This window comes from Petaurus breviceps, unplaced genomic scaffold (genome assembly GCF_028583685.1).
Source record: "Petaurus breviceps papuanus isolate PSGF00001 unplaced genomic scaffold, PetGlider_PUasm1.0 175, whole genome shotgun sequence".
In the NCBI taxonomy this organism is placed as follows: domain Eukaryota; kingdom Metazoa; phylum Chordata; class Mammalia; order Diprotodontia; family Petauridae; genus Petaurus; species Petaurus breviceps.
Genome location: NW_027185764.1, coordinates 28102314 through 28125601, shown reverse-complemented (window position 1 = coordinate 28125601; position 23288 = coordinate 28102314). Strand labels below are relative to the sequence as shown.

Sequence of the window (23288 nt, the reverse complement as noted above, 5' to 3'; positions counted from 1 at the left end):
TCCATTGAAAATCCATTTTTCCCCCAATAGAATTCCACTCAGCTTTGCTAGGTAAGTTATTCTTGGTTGTAAACCCCTTTGCCTTTTGGAATATTGAGTTACAACATCTCCCTCCCCTCATGTATAGTAGAAATGGCCAGGTTTGTATGATCCTAATTCCTCTTCCTTGGTATTTGAACTGCTTCTTTCTGGATGCTTGTAGCATTTTTTTCTTTGACATGGGAGTTGTGGATTTTGACTATGACTTTTCCTAATATTCCTTCCTTCCCTCCCTGAACCAAGAGGGATTCTTAGTCTGGACGTGTATGTACACACCTGTGCTCATGTTGTGTATATGTGATTTCTTGACATGCGGTGTCCAGGTTTTTTAAAAAAAGTTTTCATTGGCTCTTAAATTATCTTTCTTAATCTGTTTTTCCACGTTGGTTGTTTTGATAGCAGATACCTTACATTTTCTTCTGTTTTTAAAAAAATTGGTTTTTTTTTTTCTTAATACCTCTGTCTCAGTGAGTCAGTGATTTATGTTTGGTCTTTTCTAGTTTTCAAGCAGTCTGTTTAGGTAAGGTTTAACAATTTCTGTTCTAAGCTATTTTCCTTCCAGTTCTTCCCTCTAAAAATTTTCCTTTTAACTCTTGTTTTATTTCTTCTAGGTATTGATGTAGTCCTTGTGGAAAATCCATTTTTCCCCTTTGATTTCTGCTCGTGGTTGTTCTTTTCTTTGGGGGGACTTTTAGATCTACAGCAATGTTTTTCATACTGGTCAATGTCTTCAGTTTACTCCTGACTTGGTGCTTTGTGCTGAGCCAGGGTTGGCCCCCTCCTCTCTTGTGGGTAGGGTGGTTAGCCCTGCTTTGTCTCTCCCTGGGTCCCCTGGTTTTCTGTGCTACCTTTACCTTCTGGGGTCAGGCATCCCTGAGTCTTTGTTGTTCGGGGTGCTGGATTTTCAGACAATATGATGGGAGTCATTAGAGCCCCTGTGCATAGGGTGTCATGGTCTGGTCAGTGCTGCACTGGCCTCGTCAATGCTTCCTCACAAGGCTTCCAAGGACTTCACTTTCAGCTCTTCTGACCACTGTGGGGCTTTCTTAGAGAAACTATTACTTTTACTAGCCCCAATCACAGAACCACAGGCTACACTTGTCTCTGCTTATGCTGGGAAGCTGTGAACTTGTTTGCCTGCACCTGTACTGAGTTTGCAGTGAGCTTTCTTTCCTGTTGCTCATTGCCAGATTCTGGCTGAGGTGAGAGAAATTATTTTAGTCTGGTAGGAGTTTCAAGTTTTTGTTAGAATAAGTATGTGGAAGCTGGGCAGTCAGTCTGCCTGCTGCCTTCAGGCAGCCAACTGCTGGAAGTTGGACCAGTTTAGTTCTACCAGCAATGTCTTACTGTGCCTTACTTTCTGTAGCACCCTCCAATGTTTACAGTTTTTTTCTTTTGTTATCTTTGCCAGCCTGATGGGTTTAAAGTAAAACTGAGAATTTAGATTTTCATTTCTATTATTTTGATTTGTAGTTTATATTCCTTCTTTTGGAAACTTCCTGCCACATATTTTAATCCATGTTTCTGCTAATTGGTGAGAGCTCACTATATATATATAGTTGTACTTTGCCACCTCACCTCCTTCCTGTCATGATTCTCAGGCCTACCACTCATGCCACTGCATCTTCACAATTGAACCTTTAGGGATCATGCTACTTAGTGAGAGTTTACTACATGTGTCTAGCCCCAGATATCTGTCCTCACCAGCTTCATGTCATACTGAAGCTTGTTTCCTCCCTCCCTCTCCTTCTTGTACTGGGAGTAGTAATACAATCAATTATTATCCTTGCTTCTAGAAAGGGCAAGTTATATGAGTGCCTTGTAGATCCAGTTACCATCCCAGTAACTTCAGTATTTAAATTTACCATATATGACTACACTATATCACCTCTTCAGAAATCTCCTTGAACTTGTTTTATTTCATATGAACACATACAAAAAAAAATAAATGGCTATTTTTCTGTTATGTTGTTGTTACAGGCAGCTATTAAATCCAAGAAAGCTACAGATACTTACAAGTTGTATGTGGAAAAGTATGCAGCGGCCAAATCTGATTTTGAGCAGAAAATGACAGAAACGGCACAGGTTGGTGGTTATGAATTCACTTAAAAACAACCCTGAAATCTTTTTTTATCTTAAACAGAGAGAGGAGCTTTGTTAGTTTATTGAAAACCTAATTTAGGGCCAGTTCTGCTAAACATACAACTGATGGGAAAAGAAATTTGAGTTGTCACTGTATGAAGTTGAAATGGTATTTTCATAGTTGTAAGGTCACACTAGTTCTTGCTAGAAAGTATAAAAATTCTCCTTTCTCAGCCTCTGGTTTAATTGATTTAGTGAGTTCTCAACAAAGAAACTTCTTCTAACAGTGCGGATCAGCACCTGCTTTTTAATTTACAGTAAAGATTTTGGAGGACGGAGGAAGGCATAAAGGAAATATGTTTGTCAGACACAGATTTAGCTGTTGTCATGAGCCTTTAGTGAGGAAACTCCCTCTACCAATACAAATGGACAAGTACTTTGTAACTTAGCAGTCTTAAAGAGGTCCCTGGAAGTGATCATTTATTAAGCACCTACCGTGTGCCAGACACTGTGCTAGCACTTTACAAATACTGGCTTATTTGACCTTTACGACCACCTTGGGAGGTAGGTGCTATTATTATCCCATAATGTCCAAGTAACTCTCAGTGAAGTTCTTATCAGCATATTTAAAAGCTTATATATCTCTGCCATTTTACAGTTGAGGAGACTGAGGCAAATAGATTAAATGACTTGCTGAGTGTCACATAGCGGCAACTGCTAACCAACTGCTGCCAGCAGTCAGACAGATAAACACAGGAGCTCATTGTTGTTACTCCTAAACCAGTTCTCAGTGCCATCCAGAAAAAGAAAATGTCTCATTTGAGTTCAGGTCTTCCTGATTATTGGCCCAGTAATCTACTGCACTGCCCACCTGCCTCCTGGGATAATAAGAGATGAAGTAACTTATGCGGTCACTAAGCCAGTATGTGTCTGAGGAGGGACTGTAACCTAGGACTTCTGAGTCAGAGGCCAGCCCTTTATCCTTTATACCACGAAGATAAAAATATCACAACCCCCCTTTTTCTTAACGTTTTGCAGACTTTTGGATTTTTTTGCAAACGTAATGGATTTGAGACTTTTATATGCAATAAGAAATAAAAATTAGTTTATCTACATTTCTAGGGATATATTCGCTACAGCTTTGAAAATAACCAGTTTCCCAAATATGGTGTGAGTGTGAAAGATTTTTTATGCAAGTATCTGAACCACTGTCTGTAGTAAATTGAGTTTTTACTGCTGAAGACTTTTGAAAGCCATTTTTGTAAAAGAATAGGAAATTTTCAAAGTGAATTCAGAGGAAATGTTTGTTCTCTTAGAGTCTGACATGGTAGATAACAGACTAGGTGAAAAAGTATTATTTGCATATATATATACATATATATTTGAACTTAGTTTAAGTCCCTTAAGCAAATGAACAATTGCTTCCTCATGAATTTCATGCAGTCAGTGGTGGATATACTGTATTATAATCATAGCTCTATGTGACTCTCTACTAGCCTATTTTTGCCTGTTTGAGTAGTTTAGATAGTTTAAACGTTGCTGATACCCAGGTAACTCTCAGTGAAGTTCTTATCAGCATATTGAAAAGCTTATATATCTAGCAAGTTAGCACAAATATCTTTCATATGAATTTTTAATGAATGTTTGTACTTGTGCCTTTAATTTAAAAAATCTAAATGTACTTATCTGTGTTAAATTTCAGCTTAGTCAATTGTTGTAGCCTATTGATATAATTTTGAATTTTGATTCTGTCACCCAAAATTTTAGTCATGCCTCCTAGATTTATGTCATCTTCAAATATAATAATGCTATGTACCATCTTGTGTCTTTATCTAGGTCACTGTTAAAAAAAAATTGAAAAAGATAGGACAAGCTTTAGCTTAGTACGCCTCCAACACTCTCCCCTGAGATTAATTTCTGACCATTCATTAGCAGTGTTGGCACACAAATGTTCAGTTAGTTATGAATCTACCTAACTTACTGTAATTTAGCCATCATTTCTCCTTGTTGTCATTAAAAATGTCATGAGAGACTTTATCATACCTTGTTAACAGACTAAAGTTCATTCCTTTCTTAAGTCTCTACAGTGTGCAAAACAGCACTATCCTGGTTGGTGGGAGAGATGCAGAGTTTAGATAAGATGTGTTTCCTGATTTCATGGAACATAAACTTTTGTAGGGAATAAAGTATGTATACAAAGTGTGACATAGACTTAATGACAAGCAGATGCCATGGAGGATGGTTATTACTGATTAGGGGCATCAGTCAAGGAAGTATTTATGTAGAAGATGGCATTTTAATAAGATAAGCACCGACCCAGAATGAAGATGGGAGGAGAGGACATTCTAGCTTTAAGTAACATTATGAGCCATCACAACGTGGAAAGCAGAGGACACATTCAGAAAACAGAGTAGTTTATTTGGTTAGAGATTAGAGTAAATGGAAGAGAATAATATGAAATTAAGACTGGAAAGATAAGTGGATATCAGCATGTAGAAGGCCTGAACTGGCTTAGGAGAGGTGAGTTTGAATTTTAACCAACATAGACAATAGAGAGCCACTCAAGATTTGGTTTTCTCTGCAGGGGAGTGATAGATAGATGGTCAAATTTATAATTAAAATATTCTGTATCAGGGACATTTTCTTTGTCAGCCTAGTAACCCTAAGGAAATATCTTCTGTGTGATCTAATTTTTAGTGATTAATCTTAATGATTGCTGGGAGATTAGCATCAAATTTGCTATGTAGTAGTTCCTAGATTCTGCCTCTTTTTACTTTTCTGAAAATTGAAAAGAAACGTTTTCCTATCTCTAGTTGTCTGCTACTGTTCTAATTTTTCATAACTTCATAAAGATTACTGATTTATCCACTATCTTCAGTGACTTGTGTAATTCATCGTGGCTTTTACTATCTGTTTCATTAAGATAGAAAATTTTTTTTTGCACCTTTTTGGAGGGCAATTGGGGTTAAGTAACTTGCCCAGGGTTACACGGCTAGTTTTTTTTTTTTGGGTGTGGGTATTAAGTGTCTGTAGCTGGAACCAAACTCGGGTCCTCCTGAATCCGGGGCCAGTGCTTTACTCACTGCACCACCTAGCCGCCCCTAGAAAAAAATTTTTAATGAAATAGTTGGGTAGATGCTTTGAACACAGCTATCCATCTGAGAATGCTTGGCAATATTAGCTGGTTTTGTTATTTTAAATAGTCTACCTTCATAAAATTATGTCCATCCTAATCAATTTTTTAAAATGCATTTTCAAATTATAGTTAAAACATCTACGGGGTGGTTAGGTGGCGCAGTGAGTAAAGTGCCGGCCCTGGAGTCGGGAGGACCCGAGTTCGGTTCCAGCCTGAGACACTTAACACCCACACAAAAATACTAGCCGTGTAACCTTGGTCAAGTTACTTAACCCCAATTGTCCTCCAAAAAAGGCAAAAAACCCCAACATCTACAAGCATTTAGCTTGTGACTGACCAGCAAGGATTTATTAAGTAACTACTCTTTGTAAAATCCATTTGCCTATAAACATCTTGGGAGTAGTTTCTAATATTTTTCAGTTATTGGTTATTAAATATTTACAAAGTAGATGTGTTTAGTTAAAATTACATTGATTAAATTCTGAAATTTTATTACTGGAAAGACTAAAATTTTTTATATTTGCTGCACAGAAATTTCAGGATATTGAAGAGACTCACCTCATTCATATAAAAGAGATTATAGAATCTTTGTCAAAGGCTATACAGGAAATTCATTTACAGATAGGCCAGGTAAGTTTATTTTATATTAAACTTTTTTTCTTAAAGATGATGGGTTGAATTTTATAATTGTCATGTTCCAGGGTAGGTGGAGATAAGAAATGCCTTTCTATGATTGAAGCTAGTATATACCATAGATACAGGTGAACTGTAACACTCAGCTGTTTCATTAGCTCTCACTGTTAACCAAACTTTTTAATAGAATTAATGGTTTGAGGTCATACTCAGTCACTGCTAATAAACTAACATATATATTAAAATGTCATATATTAAATTCTACCAATATGGGCACATGACTGTAAGTAGAAATAGCACTACTCCATTCTACATATTCTTTTGCCTTTGATTAGAAAAGAGTACTTTTCATAATGCTGCTGTTTAATTTAGCAAATATAATTTACTATTAAAATGACTGAGAAGTGATCTGTTCAAAGAATTACACTGACTAAAGGAATTTTGCAGATCACCATTGTTTGTTCTAAAAACCTGACAGCCAGTCACAATGTATAAAGAGAGTAATATGCTTTGGGGTATCAGTGACTAGTATGTGACTAATATAAAGTTATCTTCTTATCCCTGTATTAAACTTGTGCTTTAACAGTTAAGGGGAATTGGTTACTCCAGACAAACATTGTTTTGTGTCAGAGGTGAATGAGATAAAAATCCAGACTATATTGACTTGGCTGCAGAACAGTAATGCAGTCAAGAAAGAAATTTATAAAGGATGTTAGATTAAAAAGAACAAGTATATATAGGTACATAATTTAAATATACCATTCATATGTTTAGTGATATGATTACCAATAAAGATGATTTAGATTTGTTTTTTTACAGTGAATTATGTTCAGCTGTCATAATGCAATGTGGAATATGTTAAATACCTGAAGTTTTGGGTTGCTATGGAAACATGAATCTGGGCTAGCAAATTTTAAACACATTGTTTTGAAATTTCAATAGACTTCAAGGGACTGTTCATCCTTAATTTTGTTTCCATTTATGGGGAGGAAAGAAACAGATGCAATGATGGTCAATAGTAACCATATTCTACCATTGGATCACACTGTGATAAGATGGAGAAGCCATTTTTGTTTTTAAAAATCCCAAATGGTCTGTCTAACAGCACCTTTATTGGTATTGTCTATTGTGGGGGTCATTTGCCTTGGAACAATTGTTAAGATGTGAGAAAAATTGGAAAGAAGCTAATTTTTCCTGTGAGGCAAGTGATAGACCAAAATACTAGAGGCTTAGGAGCAGTGGTTCACTTGTCCCGATCTAGGCACCTGAGTTAATTTTTAGGATATACAGATGATTGTATATTTTTTTCAGAGCTCTTTTTTAGTTAGCCTTCAGTCAATGGAAAAAAAATCTCATGTTGGTGCTAACTTCTCTTTATGGCAGTTGCTTCTAAATTGGAGTAGAAATTTTTGTAGAAAATGAAAGTAGTCTTTAATTGTACTTTTCTTTAGATACATGAAGAATTTATAAACAACATTGCAAACACCACGGTTGAAGGTTTGATACAGAAATTTGCGGAGTCCAAAGGCACTGGGAAGGAAAGACCTGGTAAGATTAAAAACTATTCACTAGAACATTTTTTTAACCTTTTAAAGACTTTTCGTCGTATGTAGACATAGCGGCCCCTAAATTCTCTTGTGCTGCTCTAGATTATAGCTGTAAATGTGACAAGCTTTATCTGAATAATGTTTGTGGTATCATAAAAACCTCTCTGAGATAGGGACAAAATATCTCTTGACATTTTTTAAGCTTATTTTTCCTTGTATTTTTTTTCTTCTAGCCTGTTGAGTCTTGAACTAAGATTTTTTTTTAGGGGCTAAGCATTTGGTATAAATTAAAATGAGTATTACAACAGAATAACTTGGTAGTAGTTGTACTTCAGTTATGGTGAGAGGGCTGCTATAGCAACAGAAAACTATTTTAATGAATTAAAGATTGAAAGAAAGCATTTCAAACAGTGAAGTACTGATAGTTCTAGTGTAGATCTTTTTTTAATAATTGAGTAGTTTTTTTTCCTTTGCAAGTGACTTCTTAATACTATTTTTATAAAAGTGCTGTTTTATATTGAATTAAAAAAGACACATACTTCCCACAATCAAGAATATGGCAAACATGTAAAGGAAGAATTTTAGGACTTTTCTTTACCACTTCTGGTTTACTTAGAAGACACCTATGTTACTCCACAGCTGAAAAATCCAGGTACTATTGTAAATGTGATCTGAATAAGTTGAAAGGGGATGAGTATTCTCACTAGCATTTCTCACAGTTTTTGCTAAGGAAGAGTAGACATTAATGAGAACTGAGAAAGAATAAAATGGCAATAGGGAAATTTCCAGTGGGTATTTATATGAAAGAAGAGAACTCCATTTGCTAAATGCTGATATATTCAATTCAGTTCAGTAGACATTTAGTATTAGCCAGTAAGTGGGGAGGAGGAAGGCATCAGGAAAGGCAGCTCTATTATAAAGTAAGGGGGTGGGGATGCTTTCCTGACATTGGAGACCTCCTGGGTAAGGTGTAGAGTGGATAATGAAATGTAATGTGTAGAGCAGGCCAATTTGACAGGAGTGGAGAGTGTGAAAGAGAATAATATGAATGAGATTGGAAAGGTAGATGGGACCCAGATTGTAAAGGGCTTTCAATTTGGCATCTGTGTGGAGGAGAGTTGAGAGGGGAAAAATCAGTTACACAGACAGTTATTATGTAATGTTCCAGGTGAGAGGTGATAAGGGTTTGAACGAGGCTGTATAAGTGGAGAGGAAAGGCGAGATTCAAAAGGGGTTATTGGAAGTAGGATTGACCAGACTAATTGGTTATGGAGGGAAAGAGGAAAGAATTACAGATAACTTTTAGGTTGGGAGCCTGGATGACTGGGAAGATAGTTTTGTCAGAAGAAATGAGGAGATCTGAGTCAGGAGAAGGATGTAGAAGAGTAGAGGGAGAAAGAAGGGGGTGTTCTGTACCTAGGTGCAGAATGGCACGGGGTCTTGTAGCTCATAAAGACAACCAAATTTGGGGGAAGATGGATCTGAACAAAACATTTGAGGATAAAGCTACCTTTCACAGTTGAGAGTTCAGAGTTTGAATGTATCAGGTCAACTCAAGGTGCCACCACCCCTAAGAAATCTTTTCTGATCTTTCACTCCAGTTGCTTATGTCCTCTTGCTCTAATTACTCTTGTGTTTTATTTACCTGCATACCTGTTAAGCTTCCCTCTTGCCCCACCCCACTCTGGGAAAATGTCAAATCTTGGAGAAAAGGGACAATTGTTTTTGTGTATCTCCTGCACTAGCAGAGTTCTTTGCACATACATAATAGGTGTTGAATAATTTTTTTTTTAAATGAACTGTTAAGTAAAGTAAAGAGAGGTACAGATAAATGTGAATGTTACCTTAGAACCAGGGACTTGAACTGGCCTGTTAAATAGAAAACAGAATGAACCACATTAGTTTGCTGAACCCTAAACTGAAGTCATCTCAAATATCATTACAATGATCTTACCCCAGTTTTTTTTTAAGAACAACAAAAAACCTTAATAAAGCCGTTTGAACTAGAATGGAACTTGTATTTTTCCTAAATTATTGAACCATAACAAAACTGGCATATTAGACTAGTCTCTGAATCCAGCTTATATTTCATTAGGTTTGAGGCCTTGCTCAGAACAGGGATAGACAATCTATGGCAGTAGTGTTTGGTGTCTCTTTACCATGTCACACCCTGTGTATTCTCTTTTCTTTCTCATTCGACTGCCCTCTGTGTTATCTCCTCCTCCCTCTTCCTTATTATTTTCCTGCCTCTGCCTTAAGCCTTTGTTAACTGTAGATATTATTTAGGTCTATTTGAGGGCTTAAGCACGAGGAATCCTAGGGCAGGGCAGTTAATTGTATGTTACTTGGTTTTTTTTTTTCTTTAGCATATCAGTGGCTAATTAACACCTACTCAGAAACAACTGGTTTTTTTGCACTTTATCTTGTTTCTCCTGAAAACTAAGGAAAAAAACCAAAGATGTATACAATTAATTAGAAAATCTGAAGTTAAATGATTTCTAACCAGAGATGTCATAAGTATATGGCAAACAAGCTAATCAAATTATTTATGCTGAAAAAAAGGAATGTTATTTTAGTTCTGCTTGATGCATTTTTAAAAAGTATAGGTTAACAAATATTTTACTAGTTCTAAACTTTGCAGCTACCTTTCAGAAACTTAAAAGGACACCGTCTACTCCCTATTCTTATTAACTTTTTACCTGTGATAATTAGCCAAACCTATTGAGAATCATATCATAGCTTCCTTGAAAGATTTCTAACAGTGTAGATAATAGAAAGGAGATAGAGAGTTTAAAAGAAACCCAACACAAATTAAGCCCTATATATTTAGGTTGTTTTCATTTATTTTGCTATTATATATTAATTAGAATACTCTTTGTGGTTCATCATGATACCCAAAGAGTCATTTTATTAGAGGACTGTGGGAATATTTAACCATGTTTTGGTCACATGCTTGGAATTAAGAGCAAACCATTACTATTCTGCCTCCTGCTCTCTTTTGGAAGTCTTAACTATAATTGTTACTGGGCGTTATTCACCATGTGTTCCCATATTCAAGAAATATTTTACAGGAAGTATTTTACCCATGGGTTCAGTGTGGTCTTAAACTAGCATTTGAGCCCTGTCTGCTTTGCTAGAGGGCCCTCTAGTGGATAATGCCTTCCCCAAAGGATTTTAATATATTTTTTGTCAATGTACAGGTTTTGGAATAGAATATATTAAATGTGGGTTTGTATACTTTAAAAAATTAGCCTGTCTCTCTTTGTTTTGCGACAAAACTACTCACTTTTTAAAAAGAAATTTACTCTTTAATAGATAAAACACTGATTGTGAAGCAATTTGGGAGGATTGCTTACAATCTGTTTATGTTCTACTTAGTGGCTTTCTTATGGTTAATTTTTAATTAAAATATTTCCTTATTTGTTTTTTAACACTGGCCATTATAAAATAGGGCAGTATTTTTTACTTTTAACATATTTGCTAAGAAATTCTGTCCTGACAAAACAGATGCATCGTGGTTCTGGTATCATTTTGCAAAACTCAATATCTTTGGTCATGATAGATCTTGTTTTTGTTTAAGAATTTTTTTTATTTTGAATTTAAGTGTAAAAAGCATTTGCATACATATAACAAAACACCAAAAGAGGATTTAATATGAAACTCATTTATTCTTTTTATTTTTTAAATTTTCTTTTGCTTTTTGGAGGGCAATTTCGGTTAAATGACTTGCCCAAAGTCACATGGCTAGTAAGTGTGTCAAGTTTGAACTCAGCTCCTCCTGATGCCAGGGTCGGTGCTCTATTCAGAGCTCCACCTAGCTGCCCTACTCTTTTTTAAAAACATAAGTTTTATGTGTTCCTTTCAAAATTGTCCTGTTTGTTCTTCCTTCTGAATTTCATCCCATTTTCTTGTGTGCATTTTTAAAAATGTTACAATAACCCTATTTTGGGGTCATTACTGCTAATATTCCCTTTTCCCTGACTCCCTACTGAATCAAACCAAGAAAAAGAAACAGAAGGAAACTTTTGTAGCAATAAGTATAGTCAAGCAAAAAAGAATTCACATAGTGACAATTTTTAAAAATGTATGCCTTTGTGTACCTTGTGCCCATCACCTCTCTGTCAAGATGTGCTTCATCATAGGGTCCTCCGGTGACATGGTGGGTCATTGCATTGATCAGAGTTCTTAATAAGTCTTTCAAAGTTGTTTTTCTATTTAGTTTATTCTGGTTTTCAGAGAGCCCACATTTTGGGTAGGGTTTACCACTTTTCTAAATTACTTTTTATCCTTTTAATTCTTTCTTCTGGAGCTTTTATTTAATTTTCCTTTTGTTTCATTTCTTCTTGGTAGTCTTATAATACTTGTGGAATGTATGTTGTCATTATGGAATTATTCAGGAACCCTTGGCCACTGCTTTGTGGCACTGCTGTAGCCTCCTTTGACTTTCTTGAGGGAGCACTCTACTCCTGCTACCTCCAGAAAGAGAACCTACAGACCAAAAGGTAACTGGGGGCTCAGTCAGTAGATCCCTGACTGGTAGTATCCTGGCCTCAGACATGTACTATCTGTGTGACCCTGGGTAAAGTCACTTAATCTCTATTGGCCTCAGTTTCCTCAGCTGTTAAATGGGGGTTAATAATGGCACCTAGCTCCCAGGATTGTTGTGAGGATAGAATGAGGATATATTGTAAAAAGTACTTAGCATGGTACCTGGCACATAGTAGGTGCTATTTAAATGATTATTCCCTTCCTTTTTCTTCCCTTTCCGTCTACAAGGGTCCCTGGCATATCTAGTCACCACTGCTAGACCACCCTGTGCTGGCATTGACTTTGCTGGCAGCCTCCTTTCCTGTTGTTTCTTCATGATGGTTTCTACATGACCTTTTGTGAAGTCCTGGAATAGAATAAATCACTTATTCTATTTTCTTATTGTATTTCTTGATCGTTACTTGCTTTCGTGCAAACTTATTAGGTTTTACTGGAGTAAAGTATGTGGGGGCTTGGTGGTCTGCTTCGTAATTAGAAAGCCATCTTGACTGGAAGAGACTAGCAGATCTTGTCATACATGTCCCAGTAGCCAAGCTGACCTTTGACCTTTTGTGGTTCTTCCTTTTTGAATATTTTCCAGCCCTTATTGCTTTTCACCCATTTCATTAACTCTGCTGAGCACTGTCTCATCCATGCAAGTTAGCATATCTGTGTTCTTTTTTGTCAAATAGCACATTAAGAGGAAAATATTGTAGAATAGTTGTATATCATCTATACTAAAAAAAGCCTACTTATAAAACATTAAGTGTACTCTTACTACCATATTGTAAGTAATAAAGATTTGTAGTTTCCAACTAAGAACTTCTAGTTTTTATAATGTTTGAAGAGGAGAACTATATTGGAAAAAATACTCAGGAAACAATCATCAATAAGATTAGAGAAAAAATTATATTCCTACAAGAATAAGCAAAGATGCCCAGATTTGCCAGAATTGATGTTTCTGTAATGACTTTAATAGCTTTACACTCAACTTTTTAATAAATAATTGTATAATAATACCTCATTTAGAGATTGTAACTCTCAGGTGTCCATAATGGCTTTAGTCTACTGAAACTAGGTTAAAGATTGTTTTTGGTGGCAAAGAAAGCATCCTATGAATATCAAGAACAGTGAAAATAGATGAGAACATGTGATTGGTTTGTCTACTAAATGGATAGGACTACTGACCATGGCAGAGAATGTCTATAAAGGTCAGCTTTCTTGTGGGAAATTTGAGAACCATGGGAATAAGGATAGAGAGACAAGGAAAAACAAAGTAGAGAGAAAAGGAAGCAAGTGCTAGAGATTAAATGAAGTAGATGGGCAGTAAGCAAGAGAATCTGAAAGTGAGGGAAAACAGGGCTAGTGAGGAAGAGACAAAAGATAGAATAGTCTTGTGGATGTTGGGATAGAACACACGTTGGGCTTGTTATATATGTGATAGCTAGTATAGTAGTTTATTTAAAAGCAGTGGAACAGAATGAACTTTTTTCTTTTCTTTATTTTATCACTTTAAAATTTCAAGTTCCAAATTCTCTCCTTTCCTCCATACCCTCCCCCACCCATTGTGAAGTCAAACAATGTGATATCAATTACCTATACATATGAAGTCATACAAAACATTTCTGTGTTAGCCATGTCGCCAAAAAAAAAAAAAGCAAGAAAAATAAGGAAAGTGGGAAAGAAACATGTTTTGGGATGTACTTAGTGTTCCTCAGTTCTCTGTTTGGAGGTGGGTAACATTTTTTATCATGAGTCCTTTAGAATTGTCTTGGATCATTGTATTGAGCAAAGTAGCTAAGTCCTTCACAGTTGATCATCATTAGAATATTTTTGTTACTTTGTATAATGTTCTCCTGATTCTGCTCATTTCACTTTGCATCAATTCATATAAGTCTTCCCAGGCTTTTTTAAAATCACTCTGCTCATTATTTTTTATGGCACAATAGTTTTTCACCCCAATCATATGTGCCACAGCATGTTCCGTTATTCCCCAACTGATGGGCAATTTTTAATTCTATGCCACTACCAAAAACAGTATTTTTGTATATATAGGTCCTTTCCTTTTTCTTTGATCTCTTTGGATTATAGATCTAGTAGTGGTATTGCAGGGTCAAAAATTTATAGCCCTTTCTGCATAGAACTGACTTTTTCTGTAGCAAGTTCCAGAGCTCCTGTTGGATTTGGTACCTGTTAAATTCTGCCCCCACCATTTATTTATTTTCAGCATGCTTTTTGGAAAGAGAAAACATTTCCATAAAAGATTTAGAAAATATTTCATTATATAAAGGTTAAACTCACCAGGAAATATCTTGTATCCAAGAGTGATAATTCTCCCTAACAGTGCTGAATTGTTGTTGTTATTCATTAATTTTTCAGTTGTGTCCAACTCTTCATGACCCTGTTTGAGGTTTTCTTGGCAGAGATACTGGACTGATTTGCCATTTCCTTCTCTAGCTCATTTTAGAGATGAAGAAACTGAAGCAAATAGGGTTAAGTGACTTACCCTGGGTCATACAGCTAGTAAGTGTCTGAGACCAGATTTGAACAAAGGAAGATGAGTCTTCCTGACTCGACACAACACCTCTACCCACTGTAGCCTATAGCTGTCCATTTTTTATAGATTGTTGTAATAGAAAATATGAAGAATTGAAATGGGGGAGTAAGGGAAGGGGAAGGAAGGGAAACGGGCAATTTTAGAAAAAATTATTTTGGCAGCTACCGGTAGGCCAAGTGGAATTAAGAAAGACCAGAAGCACAAATATCAGGTAGGATATTGTGGTAAGCCATGTGTGACATTGAGGTCCTAGACTGGAGCAATTGCAAAGAAATTGAAATGGAAAATGAGAGAGACATTATAGAAGGAGAACTGGCAGGTCTTGGTGATGGTTAGAATGTAGGAGACTAACAGTAGAGGAATAAATCCTGCCTTAAGGTTTTGAGTCTTAAGGTACTTAAGGTACTTCAAGAATAGTGGTAATATTTTTGGCAGTAATGGGAAAGTACCATTTTGAAGGATGAGATATTTCCAAAAAACATTTCAGGTATGAAGAATAGATTGGAGAGAATATAAATTTTGGAACCATACAGATGGTATTTAAAATAACTCCTTAAAGGAATTAATATAAAGGGAAAATAGGAGCCAGGGATTAAACGGGGGGTGAGAAGGGGGTGGATGGGGGAGAGAGAATAGTAAATGGCTAAGTTAGAAGGCTAGGGGAGGAAAAGGATCTAGTCAAGGAATAAAAGCTGTAGGAGAACAAAGTGTGTATAAGTGTGTCAGAGATCCAGGAGAATTCTAAGAAAGCAGGATTAGAGGTTTAATGGTGTTAGATGCATTTGAAAATGGAAAAGAAATCATTACATTTGGCCAGAAAAGGAGTCATTGGTATTTTTGGAGAGAAAAAAAATTTTGTACAATAAAAACAGCTGATATCCATATCGTGCTTTTGGGTTAAATAGTATTTTATAAACACACACATATGCATATACACATGTGCATATATGCACACATATATATGTACATAGTCATACATATGTACACACAGAAATATATTTATATGCATATTTATATATGCACATATATCCACTAACATATTTGTAGAGACTAGCTTTCTCCTTATCCTTATGTACATAGGTATAATTATGCACAGGAATGTATGTCTGCCCATAAGTCTATATACCTATAAATGTATACACACATAGACACACATCTTTATCTACATGTTAGGATAGGAAGATAGTAAGAGAGCAGTGTGATGGATCTGGAGCTCTCAAAATACAAATGAAGGTGTTGAAATAATAGAAATCATGGAAGTAAACTGTTCTTTAATTAAGTGTTCAGTGAGTTATGTATACCCAGCAGTTGATTTAAGTGTTTTGGTATAGAATAAGGCTATGATACCTCCCTTCAATCACAGAATATAGAAATGGTAATTGGAGATTTGAAGGGACAGCTGGAGGTGGGCTTTTTCCTTTTTCTATGGTAGGTATTTAATCTGGCCATGTTTAAAATCCAATTGAAGAAATCTTTGAAAAGAGAGTGTAAAGTTACTCAAAAGCGTTAAGTTAGAACAAGGTTCCTCATTGGGTAGGAAGGATAGTATCCTAACCATAAATTAGAAGATAAACCTTTGAGAAGAGAAGGTACAAGAGGCTTCTGGGAAGATGGTGTAGTAGGTCAGAAAACTTTAGACTCTACAAATTTCTGCCACAAAAAAAAACAGACTATGGCTTCAAAGTGAACATCAGAGCAGCAGAAATAAACAAAATTCCGGGTAAAGTACTTATCTTCTTTAGACAACTTGAGAGGTTCCCAGGAAGGACTTGACCTCTAAGATAGAGGTTTGGCCGGAGTGAAATACAAACACTTCCAGGCCCACGGGGAGGAATCTACAAAAACAATGCCCTGGGGGCAGCTGGATGTGAGGTAGCCTCAACCACAGGAACTTTCACCTCACTTACAGTGTAGGGGATTGTGGTTGAGTAGAAGATTGAAGGTCCTTCCACTGTTGAGGGATGCCCATGACGAGGTCAGCTGTGACCAGATGGCTGGGCTGCCACTATGGGGGAGAAGGAGCTAGCACACACCTGTTGAATGCAGTAGCAGAGGGACTGGGACGCTGTTGGCTGGGGACACTTGCAGAAGAGCAGAGTCCCAGGTGTAAGAGACATTTAAAGTTTGCAGCCGCCAAAGGGACTATAGGGAGCAAGAGCATTTGTGGGACAGCTTGGCCCAGGCCTTGGTCTAGGGGTGGTAGGAGTGTCCAAAGTTGGGACTAGGACCGAGCTCATAAAATAACAAGGCATCATTCCACACACTTCGGGAACTAGAATCATTATAAAAATGAGCAGCTAAAAATAAAATAACAAAAGAAATGAGCAAGCAAAGAAAAAAGGACCCAACCATAGACAGCTACCATGAGGGTAGAGAAGATCTGGCTTTATAGAGAAAGGTAATAGAGCTAAAAAAAGCCACTCCTTTTTCACTGAGAATGTTAGATGGTAACAAGCCTGAAAAGAATTCTTGGAAGAACTTAAAAAGGCCTTTAAAAATCAAATAAAAGAGATCGAGGAAGAATTAGGAAAAATAATAAGAGCAATCCAAGAAAATCAAGAAAAATGAAAAAAATCAACCAAGTAGAAAAAGAGAATAAAAATCTTAAGGAAGAAAATAATTCCTTGAAAACTAGAATTGGGCAAGGGGAAACTAAAAATGTTACAAGACACAAAAAATAATAAAATCAAAAGAATGAAAAAAAATAGAAGATAATGTGAAACATCTCATCAGAAAAATATCTGATCTGGAGAACAGATTAAGGAGAGACAATATAAGAATTGTTGGACCACCTGAAAGATAAAATTAAAAAAAGAATCTAGATGCAATATCACAAGAAATTATTAAGGAAAATTGCCCTGAAGTTAAAGAACAAGAAGGCAAAGCAGAAATAGAAAAAAAAAAATCCAATAACTACCTGAGAGAGATCCCAGGAGGAAAACTTACAGGAACATTATAGCCAAATTTCAGAGCTCCCAAGTTGAGGAGAAAATATTGCAAGCAACAAGAAAAAAAAAACAATTTAAATATCAAGGAGCTACAATCAGGATTACACAAGACCCAGTATCTTTTCTTAGTTGTTAAAACACTATATGTCATAGAGCAAAAGAGCTGGAATTATGATCAAGGGCAATTTATCCAGCAAAACTAAGTATAATCCTGAATGAGAAAAAATGACATATGACAAATTGAAAGAATTTCAGACATTTGTAATGAAAAGAGCAGAATTTAGGGTGGCAAGGTGATGCAGTGAATAGAGCACCGGCCCTGGAGTCAGGAGGTCCTGAGTTCAAATTCGGGCTCAGACATTTAACACAAAAACTAGCCATGTGACCTTGGGCAAGTCACTTAACCCCAATTGCCTTCCAAAAAGAAAAAAAAAAAAGCAGAACTTAATACAATATTTGACACTTAAGATCCAGAAGAAATATAAATTGAACTTTAAAGACCAATTATAAGAGGCTCAATAAGATCAAATTATTTACTTTTTATATGTGAAAATGTTATCAGTACTCTTATGACTGTCATCATTATTTGGGTAATTTGAAAGAAATGCTTGGGCTGAGCTGTGTATGATGAGGTGTTTCTAAAAAATAAGACTTTGTAGAGAGAGATAAAAATGGGTAATTATATAAGTGAGGCATAAAAGGAAGAATTGATACAGAAGAAGCATGTGGAGGTGGAGGGCTGGTTGTACTAGAATCTTACTCTTACTGGAAATGGGTTAGGTCTGCAGGGGTGGGGAACCTGTGGCCTGGAGACCCTAAGGTTCCCCACCCCTGTTAAGGGGGTAGAATAAGGAGGGACTTTAGAAGGGTGTGTAGATTAAGAATTAGGAGGTGGGAGGGGATAAGGGAAAAACTCTCAGGTAGATTAAGGTGGAGGGAGAGGATAAGGGAGAGACTTTTAGAAGGGTGGTTAGATCCAGGAATAGGAGGGCAAGGTAGCCTGTAGAAATAAATGAGATAATGAGGAGGGATTACATAAATAGGGTGAGACGAATAATGAGGACTAAAATAATGAGGATAATGAGAATAGCTTAAAATGTGAATGGGATGAATTTACCAATAAAATGGAAATAGCAGAATGGATTAAAAATCTGAATTTAACTATACTTCACTTTCAGGAATCAGATGAGAAATACAGAGATAAAGTACTGAAATAGAATTTATTATGTAAAAAAAGCCTGGATAGTAGTCATGATCTCAGACAAAGTTAAAGCTAAAATAGATTTAATAAATAGAGAAAAATAGGGAAATCATTATGTATCACCAATACTGTTCAATATTTTTTTAAACCATTTAACTAGACAGTATAAAATATGTCATATCCCGATTGCTGAAAGGAAACAGACAGTTTTTCTTTTTTTTTTCTTCTTATTTCTTTTTGGAGGGGGCAATGCAGGGCAATTGGGGTTAAGTGACTTGCCCAAGGTCACATAGGCTAGTAAGTGCTAAGTGTAGGAGACCAGATTTGAACTCAGGTTCTCCTGACTCCAGGGCTGGTGCTCTATTTACTGTACCACCTAGCCACCCCACAGACAGTTTTTCAATGAAGAAATCAAGAATATATATAATCATAGGAGAAAATGCTCTAAATTATTATTGATTAGAGAAATGTAAATTAAAATGACTGAGTTATCATCCTATATCTGTCAGATTGGTTAAAAAAAAAGCTGCTTTTCAATTGGGGAATGGCTAAACAAGTTGTGGTATATGGAATATTGCTGTGGTATAAGAAATAAAAATTGGTTTAGAAAAACATAGAGAAGATGGCAGCGTAGAAGCAGGAAAACTTCCTGCACTCCCCTAATAACCACCTCAAATACCTATAAAAAAATGACTGAACAAACTTTAGAGCTACAGAACCCACAAAGTGACAGAGAGAAACCTCCTGCTGAAGGCTGCCTAGCAGGCAGACAGGAAGGGTTAATCACAGCACGCTGGGAGCAGAGCACAGCCCTATGTGAGCCCTCAGTTTTAGCCTCAGGGTGGCCCTGACCCTGGAGCAGACTTCAGGAGAGTGGATCACCAGCAGCTGTGACAGTTTCCAGATTTATCAACCCATAAATGCCAAAGACAAAGTGAGAAGTCAGTGGACTTTGAGAATGGTGTTCTGGAGTTTGGTCGGGCCTCTGCCTCCTGAGGGAGAAGCGGCTGAGGTTCAGCAGCTGCTGCCCATGGCTCCTTCAGACCTCCTGGCCTGCAGATCATAGGGGGATCAAGCGACCAGTCTGAGGGGTAAATGCTCGTGCTTTAACCTGCTTGGATCTAGATCACTGTCTAGGGTGGAGGTCCTGGGGTATGTGTCCAGATGCCAGAGCTGGTGGAGGCTTCAGAGAGGGCAGCCAACTAATAGCTCCATCAGCTGAGAAAACCCCAGCCATTTGGGTCAAAGCTTTCCTCTCTGGAAGCAGAGTTCTACTGTGGCAAAAAGCCCAAAAGTCAAATAATTGAGTGGCAGCATGAGCAAGCAAAGGAAGCAAAGCAAGCACAGCAGTCAAACCTTAGATTCATTTTTTTGGGGGACAAAAAGGAACAAAGCATGGAACAGGAAGAAGACAGCAAAGTCAGAACTTCTGTACCAAAAGCCTCCAAGAAAAATATGAACTGGTTATAGGCCACAGAGGAGCTTAAGAAGGATTTTGAAAACTAAATAAGAGAAGTGGGAGGAAAATTGGGAAGAGAAATAAGAATGATGCAAGAAAATCATGAAAAGAGACTCAACCTGACTGAAGAAAATAAATAGACTAACTCAAATGGCAAAAGAGGTTCAAAAAGGCAATGAGAAAGCCAGATGGAAAAAGAATCTCAAAAGCTCACTGAAGAGAATCATTCCTTCAGAATAAGATTGGAGCAAATGGAAGCTTGTGACTTTATGAGAAGTCAAGATACTATTAAACATATCCAAACAAATGAAAAAATAGAAGGCAATGTGAAATATCTCAATGGAAAAATCACTGATGTGGAAAATAGATCCAGGAGAGATCATTTAAAAATTATTGGATTACCTGAAAGCCATGATCAAAAAAAGAACCTAGAAATCCTCCTTCAAGAAATTCTCAAGGAAAATTGCCCTGATGTTTTAGAAACACAGGGCAAAATAGAGGTTGAAAGAATCCAACGATCACCTCCTGAAAAAAGATCCCCAGAAGAAAACTCTTAGGAATATTATAGCCAGGTTCCAGAGTTCCCAGATCATGGAGAAAATATTGTAAGAATCCAAGAAGAAACAATGTGAATATTGTGGAAACTCAATCAGGATAACACAGGATCTGGCAGCTTCTACATTGAGGGATCTAAGGGCTTGGAATATGATATTCTGGAGGTCAAAGGAGCTGGGATTAAAACCAAGAATCATCTACCCAGAAAAACTGAGTATAATGCTTCAGGGGAAAATATGGTCATTCAATGAAATAGAGGACTTTCAAGCATTCTTGATGAAAAAACCAGAGTTGAATAGAAAATTTTACATTCAGATACAAGAAGCAAGAGAAGCATAAGAAAGTAAACAGGGAAAAGAAATCATAAGGAACTTTTCAAAGTTGAACTGTTTACATTCCTACATGGAAAAATGATCATTGTAACTTATGAAACTTTTCTCAGTATGAGAATAGTTGAAGGGGATATAAATGTATATATATATGTGTGTGTGTGTATACATACATGTATTTCTATATTCAATATGAATACATATGTGAGTGTGTGTATATACGTGTGCAGGTATAGGTAGAGGGCACAGGACCAATTGAATAAGAAGGGATGATACTTTAAAGGTGAAATTGAGAGGTGAGAGAGGAATATGGAATATGAGAGGAGATGGGGAGAGACAGAATGGGGTAAATCATCTCATATAGAAGAGGTAAGGGAAAACTTACAATAGAGGGGAAGAACAGGAAGGCAAAAGGAAATGGGTCAACCTTACTGTCATTGAATTTGGCTTAGGGAGGGAATGACATACATACTAAATAGGGTGTCTCACCCTACAGGAGAATAGGGAGGAAGGGGATGAGAGGGGGGATGATGGAGGGGAGGGCAGTTTGTGGGGGAGGGAAGTTGGAAGCACACACTTTTGAAAAGGAGCAGGGTCCAAGTAGACAATAGAAGAAGTTTGGGGTGTGTGATAGTAATGGCAATTAAAGATTCCCCTGTATTGGCTTGGTTTTCAAATTGATTGTGTTAAAACCCAGAGTTTGTTAATCCCACCTGTGGGATGGGCTTGTTGATGTGAAAAGAAAGTCCTGAACTGGGAGGAGCTGGTGATGTAGATTTGGAGAGACACTAGAGAGAGGCGGCAGATCTTTTTGGAAGCAGCACCTCGTGGAGAGAGAGAGACTAAGAGAATTGCTGGTGGCCGCTTTGAATTGCCCTGGACTTTTGAGACCTGCCCCCTGAGCTGCCAAGGACTGAGGAGACATGGCTGTTTTGCTGGTACTTTGTCTGTCTGTTTTGATGTTGTTTTGCCAGATTTGTCCACTGGTGAAAGACGGTCCTTTTGTTGAAGAAGTCCTGGAACCTGGCTGTTCACTAAGAAGCCCTGAGACTGTCCTGCAGACAGAGAGTGAATACTGTCCACTGGTGAGGGACAGTGCTGTTGTTGCAGGGGTCTGGAGACTGTCCTGCAGACAGAGTGAATACTGTCCACTGGTGAAGGACAGTGCTGTTGTTGCAGGGGTCTGGGAGCCTTTCTGTTGGTTCAGAAGCCCTGAAGAAGGATTTTCTTGTTGTATGTTTACAGAAATCCTGGGAGAGGGCTTTGCTAATGTGTTCAGGGGTTCTAGGACTGTTCTACAGACAGAGGATAAATTCATGAAGGGACTGGCAATGTATCTTATGGCCTTGCTAAGCCTTGTCTCCCCAGGAACTAAGATTGCTGAGAACTTGCCTAGTGTCAAGATGAAGAAAAGACCTCCATTTGGGTATTAAGTGCTGTGTTTAAACTTGATGTAACTCTGGGGTAGATTCATTTGTGATCCAGGGGTGGGGAACTTTTGACCTTATGTTTGGAAACTAATCTCCATTTGAGAAGAGGGGCTTTGTGGTGAACTAAATGAAGGTATAGCCTAGGGGTGGAGAAGTATTTAGAACAGAGACTTTGTAATTGATTGAGTGATTGGAAGGTCCTGGGGTGGGGTAGTACTTGGAGATTATTTAATCACGCTTAGTAAATGCTGTATTTTGAATGATGTCATGTTTTGATCTTCTCTGTTCTGGGTTTGTCACTGAATAAAATGGAGAGCACCTATGCTGGTATTCTGAACCTTGGGAAGTTGCCTTTCCTTGGCATTACATTACAGGGTGGGATAGGATGGAGGGAAATATGGTCAGTCTTTCACAGTGTATCTTCTATGGAAATATTTTGCATAGCTACACACACATGTACAACCTATATTGAATTGTCTATCTTCCCAGTAAAGGTGGGTGATGAGGGAGGAAGGGAAAGAATCTGGAATTCAAAATTTTAAAATCAAATGTTCAAGAAAATACTATTATTTCTTTTTACATGCTACTGGAAAATAAGATATACAGGCACTGAGGTATAGAGATCCATCTTGAGCTATTAGAAAGTTGGAGAGGAGATAGGGCAGGATTTAGGAGAGAGCAGAAGGGGGGGTATTCAGTGGCATCACTGTTTAGGAGTGGTGGGTAGGGGAAAGACAGGGAGAAAATTTGTAACTCAAAATCTTGTGGAAATGAATGATGTTAAACTAAAAATAATCATAACATTTAATTTAAAAAAAGAAAAATATGGCAAGACTTGGATATGT

At 37.1% G+C, this 23288-nt stretch overlaps 1 protein-coding gene across 4 annotated transcripts in view; it reads left to right on the top strand.

The window, feature by feature from the left end:
• FCHO2 (FCH and mu domain containing endocytic adaptor 2) overlaps positions 1 to 23288 on the top strand; it is a 147834-nt gene that overhangs the window by 57814 nt on the left and 66732 nt on the right. For all 4 annotated transcript variants that reach the window (XM_069084972.1, XM_069084970.1, XM_069084969.1 and 1 more), the window contains exons 6-8: positions 2020 to 2124; positions 5789 to 5887; positions 7342 to 7438. In XM_069084972.1, coding sequence (XP_068941073.1) covers positions 2020 to 2124; positions 5789 to 5887; positions 7342 to 7438 — 301 coding nt within the window. The remainder of the gene's footprint in view (positions 1 to 2019; positions 2125 to 5788; positions 5888 to 7341; positions 7439 to 23288) is intronic.